Below are 19,380 nucleotides of genomic sequence, written 5' to 3' on the forward strand. Positions count from 1 at the left end.
CTCTTGATTCCTGACCTCTGATCTTTCTCTCGTAGTGCTACCTCCCCCAGATCCCTTGGACCTGCCTCTTCGGGCTGTGGAACTGGGATGCATTGGGTGCTGGGAGCTGCTGAATGCACCCGGGGCTCCTGAGAGCACCGTGAGTGACTTTTGACCCTAGCCTTTGACCCGCATTGAGCTTTAAAGCCTTACAGTAGGACCTAGCATGACCCGCGTTTCTCTCTGGACACGTGTCATCCAGATCTGGACTGGTGCAGGACAGACTCCAGGCTAGTGGACCTGCTGTGAATCAGAGCTCCTGTGAGGACGAGCAGGGAGCGCTGGCAATGCCTTAGCCCCCGGACCTACTCTTTCAGCTGTGTATTTTCTCATCTCATTGGTGATTGAGATGCTAGCCTTTGAGCCCTTGACTCTTCATCTTTAGGTCTGGGACCGTTTTTCCTAAAGTTAGTGATTCTCAAATTTAAGTGTGCCTCATAATTAATGGGGGAGCTTTTTTAAAATACAAATTCCTAGGTCCAGTCCCAGATTCTGAAATCTGTGTTATTAACCAGCGCCTGTGGTAATTCAGTAGCAGGTCATTCGTCCGTAAAGCATTACGGCCTTTGGAAAATATTGCTTCCCTTCAATTGTCCTAGTCTGTTTGGGACAACTACTATTTCTGATCTAAACATCACTTTCTCTCACCTTGCCCTTGTTCCAGCTTCCCCATGGCCTCCCTCCCTGTGCCCCAGATTTGCAGCAAGAAACAGAGCAGTTGTTTCTGTCATCTCCAGCCTGGCTGCCTCTGCATGGCCTGGAGCACTCAGTCCGGTGAGGGGTCTGGAGGGGCCTGGACTAGGGAGATGGGTTCCTGAAGGAAGCTGAGACAGAGAAGAAAGATTTGAAAATTGCTTCCTTCTCTCCAGAAAATGGCAGAGGAAGATGGATCCCTGGTCTCTCCTTGCTCTGCTGGGAGCCCCAGTCCCTTCTAGCCTACAAGCCCAAAGACACCCAACCACAGGTCACATACTGGGCTACAAGGAGGTAAGAGATCAGGGGCCACGAGAAGCAGAGCTGGGAAAAGGAGGATCAGAAGCAAGCTTAACCTCATTGGGGCTCTGATCTCTTGCCTCAGGTCCTGCTGGAGAACACAGACCTGTCGGCCACGACCTCCTTATCTCTTCGCCGGCCGCCAGGGCCCATCTCCCAGTCTCTGTGGGGGAATCCAACACAGTACCCGTTCTGGCCAGGTCGCTCTTGTGGAAATGAGATTGTAGGGGAGGGGGCTCTCAGTCTCCAGGGAAGGGTTCCCGTATCACCCCTCATGAATACTTTATGTGTTCCACCTCTCCCCAGGTGGAATGGATGAGCCCACCACAACAGATATGAGCACTCAGGAGGAAGCTGAGGAGGAGGTAGACTTTGAGAAAGGTGAGGTGGTGCCAGGATGGATTCTTAGGAGGCACAACTTCAAGTCTGGGCCCTGAGGACAAGGGGCCCAGGCCCATCACTGGCATATTAGGAAAAGGTCCCTCTTCCATAATAGCCTTTACTGTCATCTGTTGGAAGATTATTACAACAACAGTCTCCAGCTACAATGCCTATGCTGTGAATGGCATCTTTTAGGTTTATATAATATATGATTTATACAATAGTGTGCAGTGGTCCTCACTTTCTCTGCCCCTGTCCTCCAGATCTTCTTACTATTCCACCTGGCTTCAAAAAAGGTGTGGACTTTGCACCAAAGGGTGAGTTTTGAGATGGGGGTGTAGGAGAAGTGGTGCCCTTCCTGTAGAACAGAGAGGGACATGACCAGGGCTATCATTTTACCTTGATCCTCAGATCACCCAGCTCCAGCTCCTGGGTTGCTTAGCCTCAGCTGTCTGCTAGAGCACCTGGATCTGGGTGGGGACGATGAAGATGAGAGCGAGGTGATGGGACAGCCAAGCAGCACCAGAGGGGACATTGTTTCAGCCTCTCCCTGTACTGCCCGAGCAAGCAGCTTGGAGGACCTAGTGTTGAAGGTTGGTGCTTCTGGGCAGTCAAAACATGAAAGAAGGGGGCCTTCCAATCAGGAGGGTGGACTGGCTTGGTTGGATCTAAGGGGAAGACTGAAGCATCTTTTGGGAGGAGTGGTAATGGAGAGCTTTCTAGTTATATCTTTATCACCCCTACCCCTTACTTTACAGGAAGTGCCCACAGTTACATCCTCCCCAGAGCCCCCCCAAACGCTTTCTCAGGAGCAGTGGGCCATTCCTGTGGATGTCACCACCCCTGTTGGTGATTTCTACTGCCTCATTCCCCAGCCAGCCTTCCAGGTAGTGTGACCCAGTCCTCACATGCTTGCCTACCTCCTCCTGGCCCACTGCCTTGTCTCCTCTCCTCACTAGAGGCAGATGCCTTCTAGGCCAGTCGTGGACCCCAGTCCCAAACTCGCCTCACTCTGGCCTTCTCCCTACTGCTCTGCATGCCCCATGAGCCAGAGGTAGGAAGGCCCTTCTCCCCTCCCTTTTTTAGCAACCATCTATTTCTCTCTCCCATAGTGGCCATTTGAGCCTGATGCATTCCAGAAACAGGCCATTCTGCACTTGGAACGGCATGACTCAGTTTTTGTGGCAGCTCACACATCCGCAGGGAAGACAGTTGTGGCTGAATATGCCATTGCCCTTGCCCAGAAGCACATGACGCGGTACAACCTTTCCCTTCATCAGCCATCCCTGCCTTCTCCCACATCCTTTCTAAATCTCATCTCTTCCCACATCTTTACTTCATCTTTTAGTTGGGAGATTTGGGGGGGTGGGGGGAGGGGGGACTGAGACAGGGGTCCAGGAAGAAATGAGAAGGTGTGGGGAGAGTTTACAAAAATGACCTGAATGAATTTAGTCCAGGAAGGGGTTGTGAGACAGAATTTTTCTGGGGTCATGTCATGAAGGAGAATGAGGGCAGTTTGGGTGAAGAAAGGAGGGCACCTGAGCTCCGCGGCATGCTGCTAGAGGGCTCAGGGTGGGAGAGAAGGTGCTGACCACGGTCTGTATGGAGAGACTGGCTCACTTCACCCCCCCTTCTCAGCACCATCTACACGTCGCCTATCAAGGCTCTGAGTAACCAGAAATTCCGAGACTTCCGAAACACATTTGGGGACGTGGGGCTGCTCACTGGGGATGTACAGCTGCACCCAGAGGCCTCCTGCCTCATCATGACAACAGAGATCCTTCGGTGAGAGATGGGCTCTCAATATGGGTGGATTTTTGGTCAGGAAGGTGAGGCTCTTCTGGAGAGCATGTTGGCTGAATCGGTGGAGGCAGAGGCCACCGGGGAGTTAGCCTTCGGTCTCTTCTCCCCAGCTCCATGCTGTACAGTGGCTCAGATGTCATCCGGGACCTGGAGTGGGTCATCTTTGATGAGGTTCACTATATCAATGATGCTGAGGTAAGGGCATGAGATCCATGGGACCCTGGACCCAGGAATCCTTTCCTGTGGGACTAATTCATCAGCTCCCTCTTCCACACACCCTGAAACCTTACTGCCTTCTTTGTCCTCCATGGAAAACTTGGAGCAGAAGGGCAGCCCCTCTGAGTCATCCATGACCTGTTTTCCCTCTCTGTGCCCAGCGTGGGGTCGTGTGGGAGGAGGTGCTCATCATGCTGCCTGAACATGTCTCTGTAATCCTTCTGAGTGCCACTGTCCCCAATGCCCTTGAATTTGCTGACTGGATTGGGTGAGATGTGTGTCCTGAGGGGCTTGAGTAAGAAGCTGTAGTCTTCCTTGGTTGGGGTGGGGGGTGAAGACTGCCACAGCAGGAAGAGTGGTCAGACCTTGGGTGTGGAAGGAGGAAGGGGTGGGGCTGGGGAACATGGCCCATTTAGGCCCAGACCACTTTGCATGCTGAGAGATATGATGACAGGGACAGCCTTCCAATCTGGCTCTCAGAAAAGACTGGGTGAGGTTAGAAGTGGAAAGGTGGGTGGGGATGTGGGCTGTTCCTTCCCACACTCTCATCCCTGACCTACTGTTCCCTTCCCACTCAGACGACTGAAGCGTCGCCAGATCTATGTGATCAGCACTGTTACTCGCCCCGTCCCCCTGGAGCATTATCTCTTTACAGGGAATAGTCCCAAGACTCAGGGTGAACTCTTCCTGTTGCTGGACTCCCATGGCACCTTCCACACAAAGGGGTAAGCTGGAGACGTAGGGGGAGAGTCAGGGCTGGGCCTGGCTGGGTGTGACTGTGACAGCCTCCCTCTGGGTACCCCAGGTACTATGCAGCTGTGGAGGCCAAGAAGGAGAGGATGAGCAAACATGCCCAGAACTTTGGGGCCAAGCAGCCCACGCATCAAGGGGGGCCAGCACAGGTGAGAACCAGTAGACTTTGTACCTGTCATCACCTGTTTCTTTCCTCATGCCCCAGGGGATTGCACTTGAGCTTTGAGCATTGCCCAACTTGAGACTTCTTTACCTGCCCCCACTTTTGGCCCCCACTGGTTCAGGAACTCCACCTCTGTCCCTTTGCGCTCCTCAGGACAGAGGTGTATACCTGTCCCTGCTGGCCTCCCTCCGCAACCGTGCGCAGCTGCCCGTAGTGGTGTTCACCTTCTCCCGGGGCCGCTGTGATGAGCAGGCTTCGGGCCTCACCTCCCTGGACCTCACCACAAGTTCAGAGAAGAGCGAGATTCACCTCTTTCTGCAGCGCTGCCTTGCTCGCCTCCGTGGCTCTGACCGCCAGCTGCCCCAGGTATGGAGGCAGGACTTGGAAACTGGTGGGAATGGGTGCACTCCACAATCCCACCCCTGACCACGGGCACGGGCCTCTGGACTCCCTGCAGGTCCTGCACATGTCAGAGCTCCTGCACCGAGGCCTGGGTGTGCACCACAGCGGCATCCTGCCCATCCTCAAGGAGATCGTGGAGATGCTTTTTAGCCGTGGCCTGGTCAAGGTGCACATGCCACCCCACTATTTCCTCACTGCAAGACCTTCTGTAAATTACTTAATCTCCCTGAACTTTAGGTTTCCCATCTTAAAATGGGGACGCATTCAGAAGAGAAACCCAAAAAGCTAGCAAGCATGTAAGTTGTCACCAGAAAAATGCAAATTGAAATACTCATAAGACTTTACAGTGATTAGACTGATAAAACTTAGGAAACTGGCTAATGCCAAGTGTTGCCAAAGCCTTATGAAACTGCAGGTGGACCTTGGAGATACTGAGGGCTCAGTTCCAGTATACCACAATAAGTATCACATTAAAGTAAGTCATACAGATTTTTTGTTTCACAGTGCATATAAAAGTTATGTTCACACTGTACTGTACTCTGTTAAGTGTACAATAGCATTATATCTAAAAACAATGAACATACTTTAACTAAAGAATACTGTTAAAAAATGCTCACCACCTCCTGATCCTTCAGTGAATATTGTAATCTTTTTGCTGGTAGAGGGTCTTGCCTCCATGTTGATGAAAATGTAGTATATGCAAAATGCAATAAAGCGAGGTCTGCCTGTGTAGGATTATAGGAACTCTTGTACAGGGCTCGCCAGTCTGGCATTCTTTAGGTAAGAACAACATACTCTTTGATCCTCAATTCCATTCTTGAGTATAAACCACAAAGATGTTCTCACACTGGTCCAAGAGGGAATATGTCCGCTCTTCCTTTGTTGGCTATAGTCTTGTGGCAGTGTGTTTATGGTGATCTTGAGGTGCCCTTCACTGGGTGAGCAGGTAGGTAACTGTAGGGCATGCACCCCACAGTGTCCTGCCATAGTTGGAAGCAAGAGATTAGGTATAACCACAGGAACATGGGTGGATGCTGAAAACACTATGTGGAGGAAAGAAGTAAGGAAACATAAGGGGATCTATAACTGCCATTAATGTGAATTGCTAATTACATGCACACAAAACAAGACAATGTGCAAGGACATAGTCACACAAAACAATACTCATTAAAGACATTGGATGACTGACGGTAAGGGGATGGAAGTGGGACATGGGAGTACAAAGAAATAAATAAGCAGCTAAATAAATAAAATGAGGAAAGTGATAGCCCCTACTCCAAAGATTTGCCTGGAGGGTTAAATTGGCTTCTGTGTTAACCACTTGGATCATGCCAGGTGGCCTTGTTACAGAGTAAGGTACACTGGGTGTCTGTGTGTAGGCCCTTTGCTGATCCTCTCTTCCCATGTCCCAGGTCTTGTTTGCCACAGAGACCTTTGCCATGGGTGTAAATATGCCAGCCCGAACGGTGGTATTTGACTCCATGCGCAAGCACGATGGCTCCACCTTCCGCGACCTGCTCCCCGGGGAGTACGTGCAGATGGCTGGTAGGGCAGGCCGGAGGGGCCTGGACCCCACAGGCACCGTTATCCTGCTCTGCAAGGGCCGAGTGCCCGAGATGGCAGACCTGCACCGAATGATGATGGTGAGCTGGGCGGCATGAGGCAAGCTGGAGGGCCCCAGCTCTGGCACCTGCTGGATTCTCTCTTCCAACCCTCTTCCCCTCTCCTACGTTCTTTGTCTGAGAGAAATCCAAGGGTGAGACCCAGTCTCATTTCTAGTCTTTCCTACCGTGAATATTGAGCTAGTAGGACCTTTGCAAATCTATTACTTAGTTTTTCTCCCTTATTTTGCAGAGGTGAGCAGGCAGTTTGTCTGGGGTCCCATGGTTGCAGAGCTGGGACTATCTGTGCTGGGGGTAGAGCCAGTCTGCAGAGGGCTGAGTGGGGAGCAGTTGGCCCACCCTAGTCCCCTGTGCTCCCCAGGGCAAGCCATCACAGCTGCAGTCTCAGTTCCGCCTCACATACACAATGATCCTCAACCTTCTGCGGGTGGATGCCCTCAGGGTGGAAGACATGATGAAGAGAAGCTTCTCTGAATTTCCATCCCGCAAGGACAGTAAGGTGAGGGGTCAGAGTGACCATTATATGAGGCTGGATTTTGGACAAGGGAAGCCAGGCGGGGAAGAGGTGGGCACATAGATGCCAGTGGGGTGCAGGTGGGGATGTAGCAGACTGAGCCTGGAGACTTGTTTCGCACCTGTCTGTACTTCTTCTCAGGCCCATGAGCAGGCTCTGGCTGAACTAACCAAAAAACTGGGGGCCTTGGAGGAACCTGACCTGACTGGCCAACTGGTCGACCTGCCAGAGTATTACACCTGGGGAGAGGAATTGACAGAGACCCGGAGCCTGATTCAGGTGAGTCAGGGTGTGTGGTTTGGGTGATGGAGGAGGGAAGGAAGACAGGACGACACTTTGGGTGCTCCTGAACTTCATCCCAGCATCCCTGACACTTCCTCTTTTATCCCTTCTGTGCATATCTCCTCTCTTCAGCGATGTGTCATAGAGTCTGTGAATGGGCTGAAATCTCTCTCAGTTGGAAGGGTGGTGGTTGTGAAGAATCAGGAGCATCACAATGCACTGGGTGTGATCCTTCAGGTGACACAAGGGGAGTCTGGGCTCCAGAGGGAGGAGCAGGCTACACTCAGCAGTGCTCTCATTGTTCCCTCTTGGCTTCCTTTCCTTTCCCATCACTTCATGCCCACCTCTTTGTATTCCTTTGTAAGCCCCGCTCCCCCACCTTCTGCTCTTATTGCTTGACTTGGTTACCAGTCTATACTGGTGGGCTCTGCAAGGTTGCTTCCCTGCCTGAAGGTGGCCTCTACCTTTGTTGTCCACTCTTCACATCGCCCTGTCCTGGCCTCCCCCACTTCCCCTAGGTCTCCTCAAACTCTACCAGCAGATTATTCACAGCCCTGGTCTTGTGTGATAAACCCATGTCTGAGGACCCAAAAAAGAGAGGGTTGGCCTCCCTAGGTGTGCCCTACCCAGATGACCTCATAGGATTCAAACTGTTCCTGCCTGAAGGTGAGAGTGGGGCAGGTGTCCAGGTTCTGAACAGTAGTATAGGCTGCACACCTAGGTTCATGGTGAGGTCTGATCCTGACCTTCTCTTTTCACAGGGCCCTGTGACCACACTGTGGCCAAGCTCCAGCCTGGAGACGTGGCTGCCATCACCACCAAAGTGCTTCGGGTGAACGGGGAGAAGATCTTGGAGGACTTCAGCAAGAGGCAGCAACTGAAATTCAAGTTAGATGTTGGGCAAGCCCTTTTCCTGGGGAGGGACTATATAATGGGGAGGAAGTATGGTTAGGAGGTTCCACCAGCCTGAGTGGTGCTCTTATGGAAGAGAAGTCTCAGGACCTGCTCCTTCCTCAGGAAGGATCCTCCTGTTGCTGCTGTGACCACTGCTGTCCAGGAACTGCTGCGCCTGGCTCAGGCCCACCCAGCAGGACCTCCGACCCTTGACCCTGTCAATGATTTGAAGCTTAAGGATATGTCAGTGGTTGAGTATGGGCTCCAGGTCCGGAAGCTGGAGGAGCTGATCCAGGAGGCTCAGTGTGTGCATAGCCCCCGTTTCCCTGCCCAGGTAAGGCCCTGGATGACAACTTCAAAGCTTTTTCTCTCTGGTCCCCTGTAGGCTGCCCACCTCCGTCGCAGCCCTGGTCCTTGGGACACTGTGGAGGGCAAGGGGAAGGCTAACCCACTCCTGTCTGTGGCTCTCCACAGTACCTGAAGCTGCGGGAGCGAATGCAGGTACAGAAGGAGATAGAGCGGCTGCGCTTCCTACTGTCAGACCAGTCGCTGCTGCTACTCCCAGAGTACCACCAGCGAGTAGAGGTGAGAGTGTTGATAGGGGAAGGAGGAGTAGTGAGGAAGGACAGAAGGCTCCCAACACTCACCATCTTCCCTGCAGGTGCTCCGAACCCTGGGTTATGTAGACAAGGCAGGCACTGTGAAGCTGGCGGGGAGGGTGGCTTGTGCCATGAGCAGCCATGAGCTGCTCCTCACTGAGCTTATGTTCGACAACGCTCTGAGTGCCCTGCGGCCAGAGGAGATTGCAGCCCTGCTCTCTGGCCTGGTCTGCCAGAGCCCTGGGGATGCTGGGGAGCAGCTCCCAAGTACCCTCAAACAGGTATGGAGTCCCCACCCCTCTCTCCCTCCCCTGGCTACACATTCCCAGTCCCCACTCTCAGTGACCTCTCCAGCCTGTTAGTGCCCCTAAGAGCTGGAATGGCTTCTTGCTTGATCTGAGTCTCCCTTATTCTGGAGCAGGAAGGCAGTCCTTAACCTGTCCTTCCCCATCTGCAGGGAGTGGAATGTGTCCGGGCTGTGGCCAGACGGATTGGTGAAGTCCAGGTGGCCTGTGGCCTGAACCAGACAGTGGAGGAATTTGTAGGGCAGCTGAATTTTGGGCTTGTTGGAGTTGTGTATGAGTGGGCACGGGGCATGGTGAGTAACTGAGGTCTGGGGTTTTGTAGACAGCTGGTTGGGGAGAGGCTGCCCAGGCTTATTAAATTCAGTCCCCACTCTGCTTCCCCATAGCCCTTCTCTGAGTTGGCAGGGCTCTCAGGGACCCCTGAGGGTCTGGTGGTCCGCTGTATCCAGCGCCTTGCCGAGATGTGTCGGTCATTGCGGGGGGCAGCCCGCCTGGTAGGTGAGCCTGTATTAGGTGCCAAGATGGAGACAGCAGCTACCCTGCTACGGAGGGACATCGTCTTTGCAGCTAGCCTCTACACTCAGTAAATGACTCCCATGTAAAAAGGAATAATAAAACAGCAAACCACCTGTTTGTATTTGAGGTGCTGGGTAGGGTGACTCAGCACAAACACAACAGGGAGAACCACCTAGAAATATGCCTTTAACTACACAGAGACAGGATCAGCCCCCCTAACACCCAAAGTATCAGTCCTTAGGGGATGGTATTTTAGGGGGCGATGAGAAGTCCTGAGTCATGGCTTCCACATACCATGTGGGCAGGAAGGCATGGGGTGTCTCTCGATGTACAGACACTGTGACTGGGCCACCAGGCTCCCAAGAGAAGAGGTGGACGAGCCTGAGGAGAAGATGGAGTTGCCAGTTGAGGGCTAGAGGCTGGGCTTCTGGGACCCAGAGGGGAGGGTTAGAACTGAATGCCTCACCTGGGGTCATCCTGGACAACTGTGTTCTGGGCAAAACGAAGGAAGGCAGCACAGAAGTTCATGCACACAGAGGGATTCCAGCCATCACGGTCATTCTGGAGAGGGTCGAGGAGGAGGCAGAAATGAGTGAGGGCAAAAGTGGGAGAAGAGGAAGGCACACTACAGCTCTGGACACTGGACCTGTGGTCTTGGTGTTGGGGCTACAGGTGGTGCTGTGGCACGACTGCCTTACCCTGACGTGTTCGAACATCTGCATGGTGGGAAAGGTCTTGAGGGAACAGACGAAACCCTCTGGGTTACGGAAGCCAGCAACAACATTTGGGACCCCCAGGAGGAAAGACTGAGCCCACCATTTCAAAAGCTTGTGTCTGTAGGGAAAAATGAGGTGTCAGTAGGACCCCACCTCCACCCTCCTCCTCTTCCCCTAAGTCCCTTTCCCAGCTATCAGTTCTAAGCTCTCGCCCTGCCCACCCCCCTCCTGAACCTGTAGAAACTCCTCCACTGGCCAGGGCTGTGCATCTCCTTGGAGGTCTTGAGCTCCACATAGCAAGTGGGGGGCTGTGGGGACAGGGCCTGGGGGTCTGTGCAGTCTACCTCCCCTGAGAAGAGCAGGGGGTGGTTTCCCAGGCGGCTACGTAGCACAGAGCAGAAGGCCACGTTGGTATTAACCTCTCTAGAGGGGTCCGGGGAGCCTCCAGGTTTGTCTGTACAGGGAGAAAAGCAGTAGCAGGGGTTTGGGCTCTCAGTCTCTGGGGAAGGGGGAGGGGATACAGAGCAGGGACAGCTCTCACCTGCACACATGTACTGCTCAAACTTGTACCCCATGTACATAAGTTCCCGGAGGAGGGGTGGCCGGGCAAGCCTCTGAGCCCGAGCAGCTGGTGTCTCCACCTCACTCAGGTACAGTGTTCCCTGGAACCTGGAGGCTGCCAACTGCCAGCCCTCCTGCCGTTCATATGGTGTTGTCAGCAGTTTTGTCAGGTGCCCCCGCCACGTCACTATGGCCCCTGTCAGCCAACCTGGACCCCTGAGAGAGAGGAGTTAAGAGGCTGGACATCTGACAAAGCATTAGCTCAAATGGCTTCCCCAAAGAATAGCCCAAGTTCCTCCTAAGGACCGAATGCCCTCCAGCTTTGGCTCTCCTAATTTTAGGGGGCAGGTGCAGGTCTCTGCATCTACTTGTGTGCTCTGCTGTGCTCACCCTTCCAGCTGGCCGCGGTGCTCCAGGAGCCAGCGCAGCAGGTGGTCCAGGCCCTCTTGGACCTCCTCATCCCGGGGCTGGTATCGATCGGGGTATCCATCTCTGAGGTCAAAGTTGGGGCACTGACCATTGGTGGGGGGTGGGCTGTAGTAGCGCAAGGCTTGGGCATCTCCATGGTACTGGCGTTGGGCATCCAGGGAGAAGCAGCCCATTTGGGAAGGGCGCCGGTAAAAAGGAAAAGGCCCAGAGTACAGGGCAGGATCTGTGGGCAGTGACGGGGCTGGGCGAGGGGGTTTGTTCACAGGTTCAGCTACTTCTAACTTCCCAGCTCCTCTTTTGGTCCCTCTGGGCTCCATGAGATCCTGAGAGGTTTCCTTTTTATGGAGGAGGCCTGGAGAATGGGGACTCGGGGTTAGGACTAAGTGAGCCTCCTGATGGCCAGGGTCTGGCCTTGAAACACAAGGCCTCAGCCCCTCAGAACCAACGCCAAGTGCACCCATTACCCGTCCCCTTGACCCCCAAGGTGGTGAGGTTAGAAAGGGTGTTTGGGCTCAGATCAAGGATCTAGTTACCTCTGCGCCCGCCAAACTCAACTCCCACCTCCGCAGAGCTTGACGTCTTGGCAGGTACACCCGAAGTCGAAGAGTGATGCCAAGGAGGTTTTCGGCTCTCGACGCATTCAGCGACAATGGCGGGCAAATCCCTCGCACCAGGAGGTTGGTAACCACGCGGCCCCCAGCGCCCCGCGGCACCGCCAGGCGTCGGGGACGTGAGGGGTCCCGGTGGCACCCAAGCGGTACCGGCCACTGAATTCGCATGAGCACCGCCCCTCACAGCCAAGGCCCCGAGAGATGACGGAAGACGTCTCTTCGTCACCGAAGCGTTCAACTTACGCTCGGACGACTGGTCTCGGAAAACGTCACTGCTTCGCGCCGGAAGTCTATTTTAGGGGTCTCTTTCTCAGTACCTACCCCTTCTTCGGCCCCACAAGATCCCAGGACATGAGCCGGAAGAGGCAGCGCCTGGTCCCGGAGACTTTGGGACTGAAGAGGCGGCGGGAACGAGGACTCGCAGAGACAGATCCTTTGAGGGGCGAAGCAGGTAACCATGGGCGAGGCTGAGAACGACAGCCCGAGCGGCCTCGTCTCCCCTTCACCCTGGATTTTGGGAGCACGGCGCCCCCATAAGCATGCCCCCCGCTCGCCCCAGTTCGCGTCCCAGTGACCAGATCTCTCCGCCCAGGGTCGGCGCGCGCGGCAGTAGCGGAGCTGGTGCAGCTGTTCCCGCGAGGCCTGTTCGAGGATGCGCTGCCGCCCATCGCGCTCAGGAGCCAAGTGTACAGCCTTGTGCCGGACCGGACGGCGGCTGACCGGCAGCTGGTGAGGGGCGGCGGGGCCCCCGACCGAAGCAGCACCCAGACTCGTTCCGCCAGCCAGACTGTCATTCAGCAAGCCTAGGTCTTTCTGGGCCAGGCACTGCGGGGCCAGGGAAAATGCTACACACCCCGTTAAAACACCTTCAGGCAATACGGAGCCTGACAGATTCTGGAAGTGGAAAAGCGAAGCTTCTGTGGGAATTATCATTAGGCGTGGTTGGAGCCTGATAGAGCTGGAAATGCAGACAGACGTCAAATTACAATAGGCCTTGTGCATCAGTGTTGTTTCTGCTTTACACCAAAGGCGATGAGCTTAGAGCATGTTAAATACGAGTGTGTTGCGTGGTTTGGAGGTAGTTAGATGAGGCTGGGAGATGAATTCGAAGAAACTGCCGCAGAGAACTGGTGAAGGCCTAAATTAGGACAGTAAAGTAGGAAGGGAGAAGGTTGGGTGAGGGTGAGGGATGTAGTAAGTGGGAAGAGGAAGGAATCCAAGATAACTCTCAAACTTCACAGATGACAGACTAGGAGGCTGGCTGGTGGAGTGAATAGAGGAGCACACTGATTTGTTGGGCAGAAACGATGTGCTTAATTTTGTGCAAGCTGACTTGGAGATGCTTGTGGAGCATCCAAAGGCAAATGTGTAGAAGACAGTTGCATGTGAGGGTTTGGAGAGAATTCTGGGCCAGTGATTTAGAGAACTGGAAGTTATTGAGAAGTGAGAGGTGGTTCAGTCCATGGATGTGGTTGAGATCGGGTAGAAAGAGTGAGTAGAGGGGTAATTTTTAACCTTTTTATAAACTTCAGTAGATAATGAAAGCTACGGCTCTCCTTACAAAAAAAATGCATACATGTCACATATATACAAGGTACATATACAATTTGGCGGGAGAGGGTATTTAACATATCTTCTTAAGCCCATGGTTAAGGACTTCAGGTTTACAGTGAAAGATAATACTGTAGGACCAAATCCACAGTGCTGGGACATTCCAACATTTAAGGCAGTGTTTCTCAGAGTACGTCCTGAGTTCTAACTGTATCAGAATTATTGGGCTGCCTCTTCAAAAATACTCAGGCTAATGAATTAAGATCTCTTAGGGTAGGACCTGGTAATCTACATTTTGAACTACTATTCCAAGTGATTCTTAATGTGCCTTACAATTTGAGGTCCACTGATGTAAGGGGAAAGCAGAGGACAAGGAGTCTGTGAAAGAAGCTGGGAAGGAATGGCTAGAGTTAGGGTAACCCAGGAAGAGAGGCCTATTGTGAAAGTACAGACTTTCCACAAGGTGGGGTGTTTGGTGATTTTAAACCCATGATTCAGGGAAGTGGTCTGTGAAGAGGTCAAGAAAAATAATATTCCAAGACCATTGGGTTTAGCAGGTGGAAGGTTAATATGCCACCTGTCAGGAAGAAGGGGGAAGAACAGGAAAATGGAGACCAGCTCCAGTATCATGAGGAAGCAAGTCAGGTGGAACCACTCCTCATACAGTATTTGTTGTTTTTAATCTTCTGGTGTTATCCTAAGTTTTTTAAAAACTTGAATATTTTGCACAAAAGAAAATATAAACATGTACACACACAACTTAACGTTTACAAAGCATGTATTCATTTAACCACAACCCAAGTTAAACTATAGAATACTGCCAGCATTCCACATACATTGCTCTCTGATCAAAATGCCGTATGTCCCTGGAAGGTGACTACTATCCTGACTGTAATGACAATTGTTCCTTTGGTTTTCTTTTCTCTCTTTTTATTGATTATGCTATTACAGTAGTCCCAGTTTTTCTCCCTTTGCCCCCCTCTGCCCGGTACCCCCCCTTCTCTCCAGCAGTCCCCCTGCTTAGTTCATGTCCATGGGTCGTGCATGTAAGTTCTTTGGCTTCTCCATTTTCTATATTATTCTTAACATCCCTCTGTCTACTTTGTTCCTACCAGTTACGCTTCTTGATTCCTGCACCATTTCCCCATTTCTCTCCTTTCTGCCTCCCAGCTGATAACCCTCCAAATGATCCCCACACCTTTGATTCTGTTCCTGTTCTGGTTGTTTGCTTAGTTTGTTTTGTTTTTTAGATTCAGTTGTTGGTAGGTGTGAGTTTGTTGCCTTTTTAATTTTCACAGTTTTGATCTTCTTTTTCTTAAGTAAGTTCCTTTAACATTTCATGTAACAATGGCTTGGTGATGATGAACTCCTTTAGCTTTACCTTGTCTGGGAAGCCCTTTATCTGCCCTTCGATTCTAAATGATAGCTTTGCTGGATAGAGTAATCATGGTTGTTGCTGGATAGAGTAATCATGGTTGTAGGTCCTTGCTTTTCATCACTTTGAATATTTCTTGCCAATTCCTTCTTGCCTGCAAAGTTTCTTTTGGGAAATGAGCTGAGTCATATGCGAAATCCTTTGTAGGTAACTCTCTTCTTTTCACTTGCTGCTTTTAAGATTCTCTCTTTATCTTTAACCTTTGACATTTTAATTATGATGTGTCTTGGTGTGGTCCTCTTTGGGTCCATTTTGTTTGGGACTCTGCGCTTCCTGGACTTGTATGTCTATTTCGTTTGTCAAATTAGGGAAGTTTTCTTTTGTTATTTTTTCACATAAATTTTCAATTTCTTGCTCTTCCTCTTCTCCTTCCGTCACCCTTATGATTCAGATGTTGGTATGTTTAAAGTTATCCCAGAGGTTCCTAAGCCTCTCCTCATTTTTTTCAATTCTGTTTCTTCATTCTGTACTGGCTGACTGTTTATTTCTTCCTTATGTTCCAATGCCTTTATTTGAACCCCAGTTTCTTTCCCTTCACTATTGGTTCCGTGTAGATTTTTCTTTATTTCACTTCATGTAGCCTTCACTTCTTCCCTTCTGTGTTTGCCATACTCAGTCATTTTCTGAGCATTGTTATCACTAGCATTTTGAACTCTGCCTCTGTTAGGTTGGTTATCTCTTCATTGCTTAGTTCTCCCTCTGGAGCCTTGATTTGCTCCCTGTTTTGGCCATACTTCTCTGTCTCCTCAACCTGACAGCCTCCTGTGTTTGCGTCTATATCTTAAGTAGAAATGCCACACTTGTTACGTCGTAAAGGGCAGAGTCTTAGGTATTCTTCAGGGCAGGGCAACCCTTTTCACCACCTAGTGGCACTGTATGTTGGGAAGGGGTTAGAGAGGGAACAAGTGGCGCTTGCTGAGCACTCACCCTGTTCCCAGTCACTTTCTGTGTGTGACTGGTGCCACTCTAGTTGTTGTCCTGGTGATGGTTTTCAGAGCGGGTGGGTTTGCTTGTGTTCTAGGACTGTGGGGGCCCTCTAAATGAACTCTCCTGAGAGACCGGTAGTTTCTTCTGCCACCCCAACCCCCACTGGTTTTCACAGCCAGAAGCTATGAGGCTTTATTTTCCAGCACTGAAACTGTGAGCTGCGTGGTCTGGCCTGGGGCTGGGATCGCTCCCCAGGTCTCCCTCCCAGCTTTTATAATGTGTGACCACTTGTTCCGCTGGTGAGCCACAGCAGCTGCCTTGCCACCATGGTCACTGCCTCACCTCTGCCATACCACATCCTCTCCACCTCAGCTCCCCATCTCTCCCTCTCCTACCTGTTTGGATGAGTATTACTTCTTTAAATATTTGGTTGTTGGACTTCCATTCAGTTAGATTTTCTGGCAGTTTTTTTTTGTTGTTGTTGTTTTGAGGTAGTTGCAATCCTTAAGGTTGTACGAGGAGGTGAAGTGTGTCTACCTATGTCTCCTTCTTGGCCAAAAGTCTGATGCTTAACAATTTAAAAATAATATTGTATCCAACATTTTAATTAATTTTCAGCAGGTGGGTTGTTTCTTGCTGTTTTCCTGGAAACAATAGTCCTGGTTGATTTTTGTTTTAAACATTTTATCTTGCATTCCTCTACCCCAAATCTAGACTGTTAATTCCTTAAGGGCAGGGCCCTTGTCTTAAACATTGTTTTTATCTTAGTGTTTGGCATATGATTGGTCTTAGAAAATATGTACTGATAGTTTGACACTACAGATGAGGTGGGTGGGTGGGAGGGTAGGTAACCAACTGGAAAAGACTCTTTGGTAATTCACCTGATTCTCATTCCACAGTTTTTCCTTTGCTTAGAGAAAAACTCCCCAATATGAGCCAAGTGCCTAGAGTCTAGCAGAGCATCTTATCCTGACACTTTCCTTTTCACTCCCATCTATCCGGAGACAGAAGGAGCTTCAGGAAGAAGGAGAAATCAGAGTCATCCAGCTAGGCTTCGACCTGGATGCCCATGGGATTATTCTCACCGAGGACTACAGGACCAGAGTGCGTGTGACTATGTGTGTCATGGGGTACGGAGTGGGCAGGCAGGGAAACTCCACATCTCACAGGGCACAGGGCTCTGGTAAGTAATAATATGAGGGAAAGAGGGAGGAGGAAGAGGGAAGGTATGAGAGGTGGAAAGAACTGAGCAAAAGGGAATCTACCTCACACCTGCAGAGAAATGTCTTGGGCAGGAGGTCACTGGAGCATGGTGGTGGGGTGGAGCACACCAGTCTCATCTCTGGTTCCAGGTCCTCAAGGCCTGCAATGGCCGGTCATATGCTGGGACTGTGCAGAAGTTTCTGGCTTCGGTGATTCCAGTCTGTGGGGACCTTAGCTTCCAGCAGGACCAAATGACACAGACCTTTGGCTTCAGGGACACGGAGATCACGTGAGACTTGGGGTACCAATAAAATCAGGCATCTGGCACCTCCCTGCTTCCCATCTAGCCTTGTCCTTTTCCTGTTGCTGAACATGCCCAAAAGGTTGCCTTTTTTTTTTTTTTTTAGTAAAATGATCTATATTTGTATTCCTCCCCCAAGATAGGCCTGTCTTACCTGGGGCCTTGGAAAGATCCCTGGACTAAAGTTCAGGCAATCTGGGTGGCTAATCAGATACATATAGAGGCCTGGCAGGGACCACAAATCCCTGATGTGAATCATGCTGATACTAAGAACATGAGTGGTAGGAGCTAAAGCACTCACCTTCAAAAGAACAGCAACCAGTCATGGGTGAGATAAAAATATCAATGTAGGGTTTGTACCTGGGTCAGGCTCCCTACTTTGTAACCCATGGTACCTGTGAAGGCATTTTCTGAACTTCTTTTCAGTAGGTGTGGGAGGAGCTGTGGTGAGGTATGCGCAGTCAGTTGCAGGAGCACAGAAGGAGGACCCTTATTCCTGGTGGGACTGAGTGTGTCAGGGCTTGTGGTCAGGGAGGGTTTCTGAGATTGGTTTTAGGGAACTAGTAGCAGGTAAAGAGAGTAGGGGAAGGGCAGTTGGGCAGGTGAATGGGATCAGAGAACTGCTGGGCAGGAGTAGGGGTATCTGCTACCTGGTCCCTTTGCCTGGTTCCCATGTTTCTGGAGACAGTGTCCAAGCATGAGCAAGCAGGGAGGAAGGAGGCTTCTCAGAACCAAAGTCTCATCTCTCCTGGCTTCCCACCTACTTAGGCAGCTGGTCAACGCTGGAATCCTCACTGTCCGAGATGCTGGGAGTTGGTGGCTGGCTGTGCCTGGAGCTGGGAAATTCATTAAGTATTTTGTTAAAGGTATCCTGTCTGCAGCCCGAGCCCTCAGTCCCTCAGGAACACCTTTCAGTGGCTTCTCTGACCTTGCAGGCCTTACTTCCTGCTCCTGTGCCATCTCTTCTCCAGGGCGCCAGGCTGTCCTTGGCATGGTCCGGAAGGCCAAGTACCGGGAGCTACTCCTTTCGGATCTCCTGGCCCGGCGGGCACCTGCCTCGGTGAAACTCGGCCTTGCCTACCATGTACATGACCTCATTGGGGCGCAGCTGGTGGACTGGTGAGTCTTGCCTCCAGCCTCCGGCAGTTGACAGAGCAATGACCCAAAGCAAAGCTGGGTTTCCTCCCCACTCCTGCTTTCTTCACTGGGGAGGCCCAGCTCTTCTCTCCTCTGGAACCTGGGAACATCCCTGGCCAAGTTCTGAGTTCTCCCCAGACCTTGGGCCTACATGTCTGGATCTCGCCTTGTCTCTTTCTTGCAGCGTCTCCACCACTTCTGGAATCCTTCTGCGCCTGGCAGAGACATGAGGATTCTACTCATCATGGCAAACCTCCCCAGAGTGGAGCAAGAGGGGCCCAGGAGTGTTGCCCAGTGATGGCTGAGACAGGGTCACCTTGTGAAAGCTTGGGGCCCGGATAATGAGTGTTGGACTCGTGGGTGTGGAATGTCAGATGTGACTGCTGCTGTTGACCTGGGCTCCGAGCCAGTGGTGGGGCCTGGGCGGTGCTTCTTTGCCCTTCCATGGCAGTGGAGTCAGAAAGCGTGCAAGGCCATGGCTGCTACCTTTCATGCAGCAAGGTGCTGCTGTTACTGTCCTGGGTTAGGAAGGTGGGGTTTCTGAGGAGGCTGGGGAGGGAGGGCAGGGTTCTCTTTCCTACATGCTGGATTGAAGCTGCCAAATAAAGTACTTTTTCTGGTGCTATTTCCTGAGTGTTTTGTGTAATGTGATGTGTGCTCCTCATTTGGGGGTAGAGGTAAAGCCACACTTGGGCCTAACCTATACCTCATTGTTCAGAGAGGAAAAGGGAGGTTGAGGTCAGTTTTTCTGCGGGATGACGAGGGTGTGCCTGATCTTCTAAACCACAGAATTTTGGTGAGGACCTGCAAAAAGCAAAGGTCTAATGTAGTTCTGTTTCTGTGGGGGTTCTAGTAAGAGACCGGTGTCTTATCTCCTTTTATCAGGGCCTTGACTAGGAGCCTTGTTTCTCCAACTGTGTGCTACGCCTACCTACACGGAGCATGTTCACATACACACCCAGATACGCCCAGTAGGGGAGTTGCCCAGGGCAAAGGGATGAGATGGGTTAACAGGGAGGGCAATATC

At 51.6% G+C, this 19,380-nt stretch overlaps 3 protein-coding genes across 3 annotated transcripts; 2 read left to right on the forward strand and 1 right to left on the reverse strand.

The window, feature by feature from the left end:
* Positions 1-16: 16 nt before the first annotated feature.
* On the forward strand, positions 17-9,608 carry SKIC2 (SKI2 subunit of superkiller complex; the record flags this gene model as incomplete). Its single annotated transcript, XM_090280783.1, has 27 exons — positions 17-139; positions 704-813; positions 909-1,026; positions 1,118-1,232; positions 1,339-1,413; positions 1,677-1,730; positions 1,825-2,006; positions 2,172-2,300; positions 2,526-2,671; positions 3,052-3,198; positions 3,327-3,411; positions 3,594-3,700; positions 4,011-4,157; positions 4,238-4,334; positions 4,502-4,714; positions 4,806-4,916; positions 6,163-6,393; positions 6,734-6,871; positions 7,028-7,165; positions 7,301-7,405; positions 7,687-7,834; positions 7,930-8,056; positions 8,186-8,396; positions 8,537-8,647; positions 8,724-8,942; positions 9,119-9,259; positions 9,353-9,608. Coding segments are annotated over 27 exons (3,729 nt in total), but the record flags the coding sequence as incomplete, so codon positions are not given.
* Positions 9,576-11,992, reverse strand: DXO (decapping exoribonuclease). Its single transcript, XM_090282138.1, has 7 exons — positions 11,722-11,992; positions 11,150-11,540; positions 10,740-10,975; positions 10,433-10,652; positions 10,181-10,316; positions 9,949-10,043; positions 9,576-9,863 (listed from the first exon to the last, which is right to left on the reverse strand). The coding sequence occupies exons 2-7, from the start codon at positions 11,503-11,505 to the stop codon at positions 9,713-9,715; spliced, it is 1,194 nt and encodes a 397-aa protein (XP_090138264.1). The 5' UTR covers positions 11,506-11,540; positions 11,722-11,992; the 3' UTR covers positions 9,576-9,712.
* WHR1 (winged helix repair factor 1) lies at positions 11,310-18,926 on the forward strand. The gene is made up of 7 exons (XM_090282141.1): positions 11,310-12,250; positions 12,392-12,528; positions 16,721-16,816; positions 17,065-17,204; positions 17,985-18,082; positions 18,188-18,335; positions 18,538-18,926. Exons 1-7 carry the CDS (start codon positions 12,001-12,003, stop codon positions 18,581-18,583), a joined length of 915 nt encoding a protein of 304 aa, XP_090138267.1. The 5' UTR covers positions 11,310-12,000; the 3' UTR covers positions 18,584-18,926.
* The last annotated feature ends 454 nt before the right edge of the window (positions 18,927-19,380 follow it).

This window comes from Furipterus horrens, unplaced genomic scaffold, assembly GCF_987537825.1.
Source record: "Furipterus horrens unplaced genomic scaffold, mFurHor1.1.pri manual_scaffold_6, whole genome shotgun sequence".
In the NCBI taxonomy this organism is placed as follows: Eukaryota; Metazoa; Chordata; class Mammalia; order Chiroptera; family Furipteridae; genus Furipterus; species Furipterus horrens.

What these genes read in the sequence shown, in the direction of transcription:
- DXO (XM_090282138.1), bottom strand. Translation starts at nt 11,505, where the DNA reads ATGGAGCCCAGAGGGACCAAAAGAGGAGCTGGGAAGTTAGAAGTAGCT. An exon ending in CAGTGGAGGAGTTTCTACAG is followed by an intron (nt 10,317 to 10,432) that starts GTTCAGGAGGGG and finishes TTTTCCCTACAG; the next exon opens with ACACAAGCTTTTGAAATGGT. An exon ending in AGATGTTCGAACACGTCAGG is followed by an intron (nt 10,044 to 10,180) that starts GTAAGGCAGTCG and finishes GACCCTCTCCAG; the next exon opens with AATGACCGTGATGGCTGGAA.
- WHR1 (XM_090282141.1), top strand. Translation starts at nt 12,001, where the DNA reads ATGACGGAAGACGTCTCTTCGTCACCGAAGCGTTCAACTTACGCTCGG. An exon ending in CGGCGGCTGACCGGCAGCTG is followed by an intron (nt 12,529 to 16,720) that starts GTGAGGGGCGGC and finishes ATCCGGAGACAG; the next exon opens with AAGGAGCTTCAGGAAGAAGG. An exon ending in GGGGCGCAGCTGGTGGACTG is followed by an intron (nt 18,336 to 18,537) that starts GTGAGTCTTGCC and finishes TCTTTCTTGCAG; the next exon opens with CGTCTCCACCACTTCTGGAA.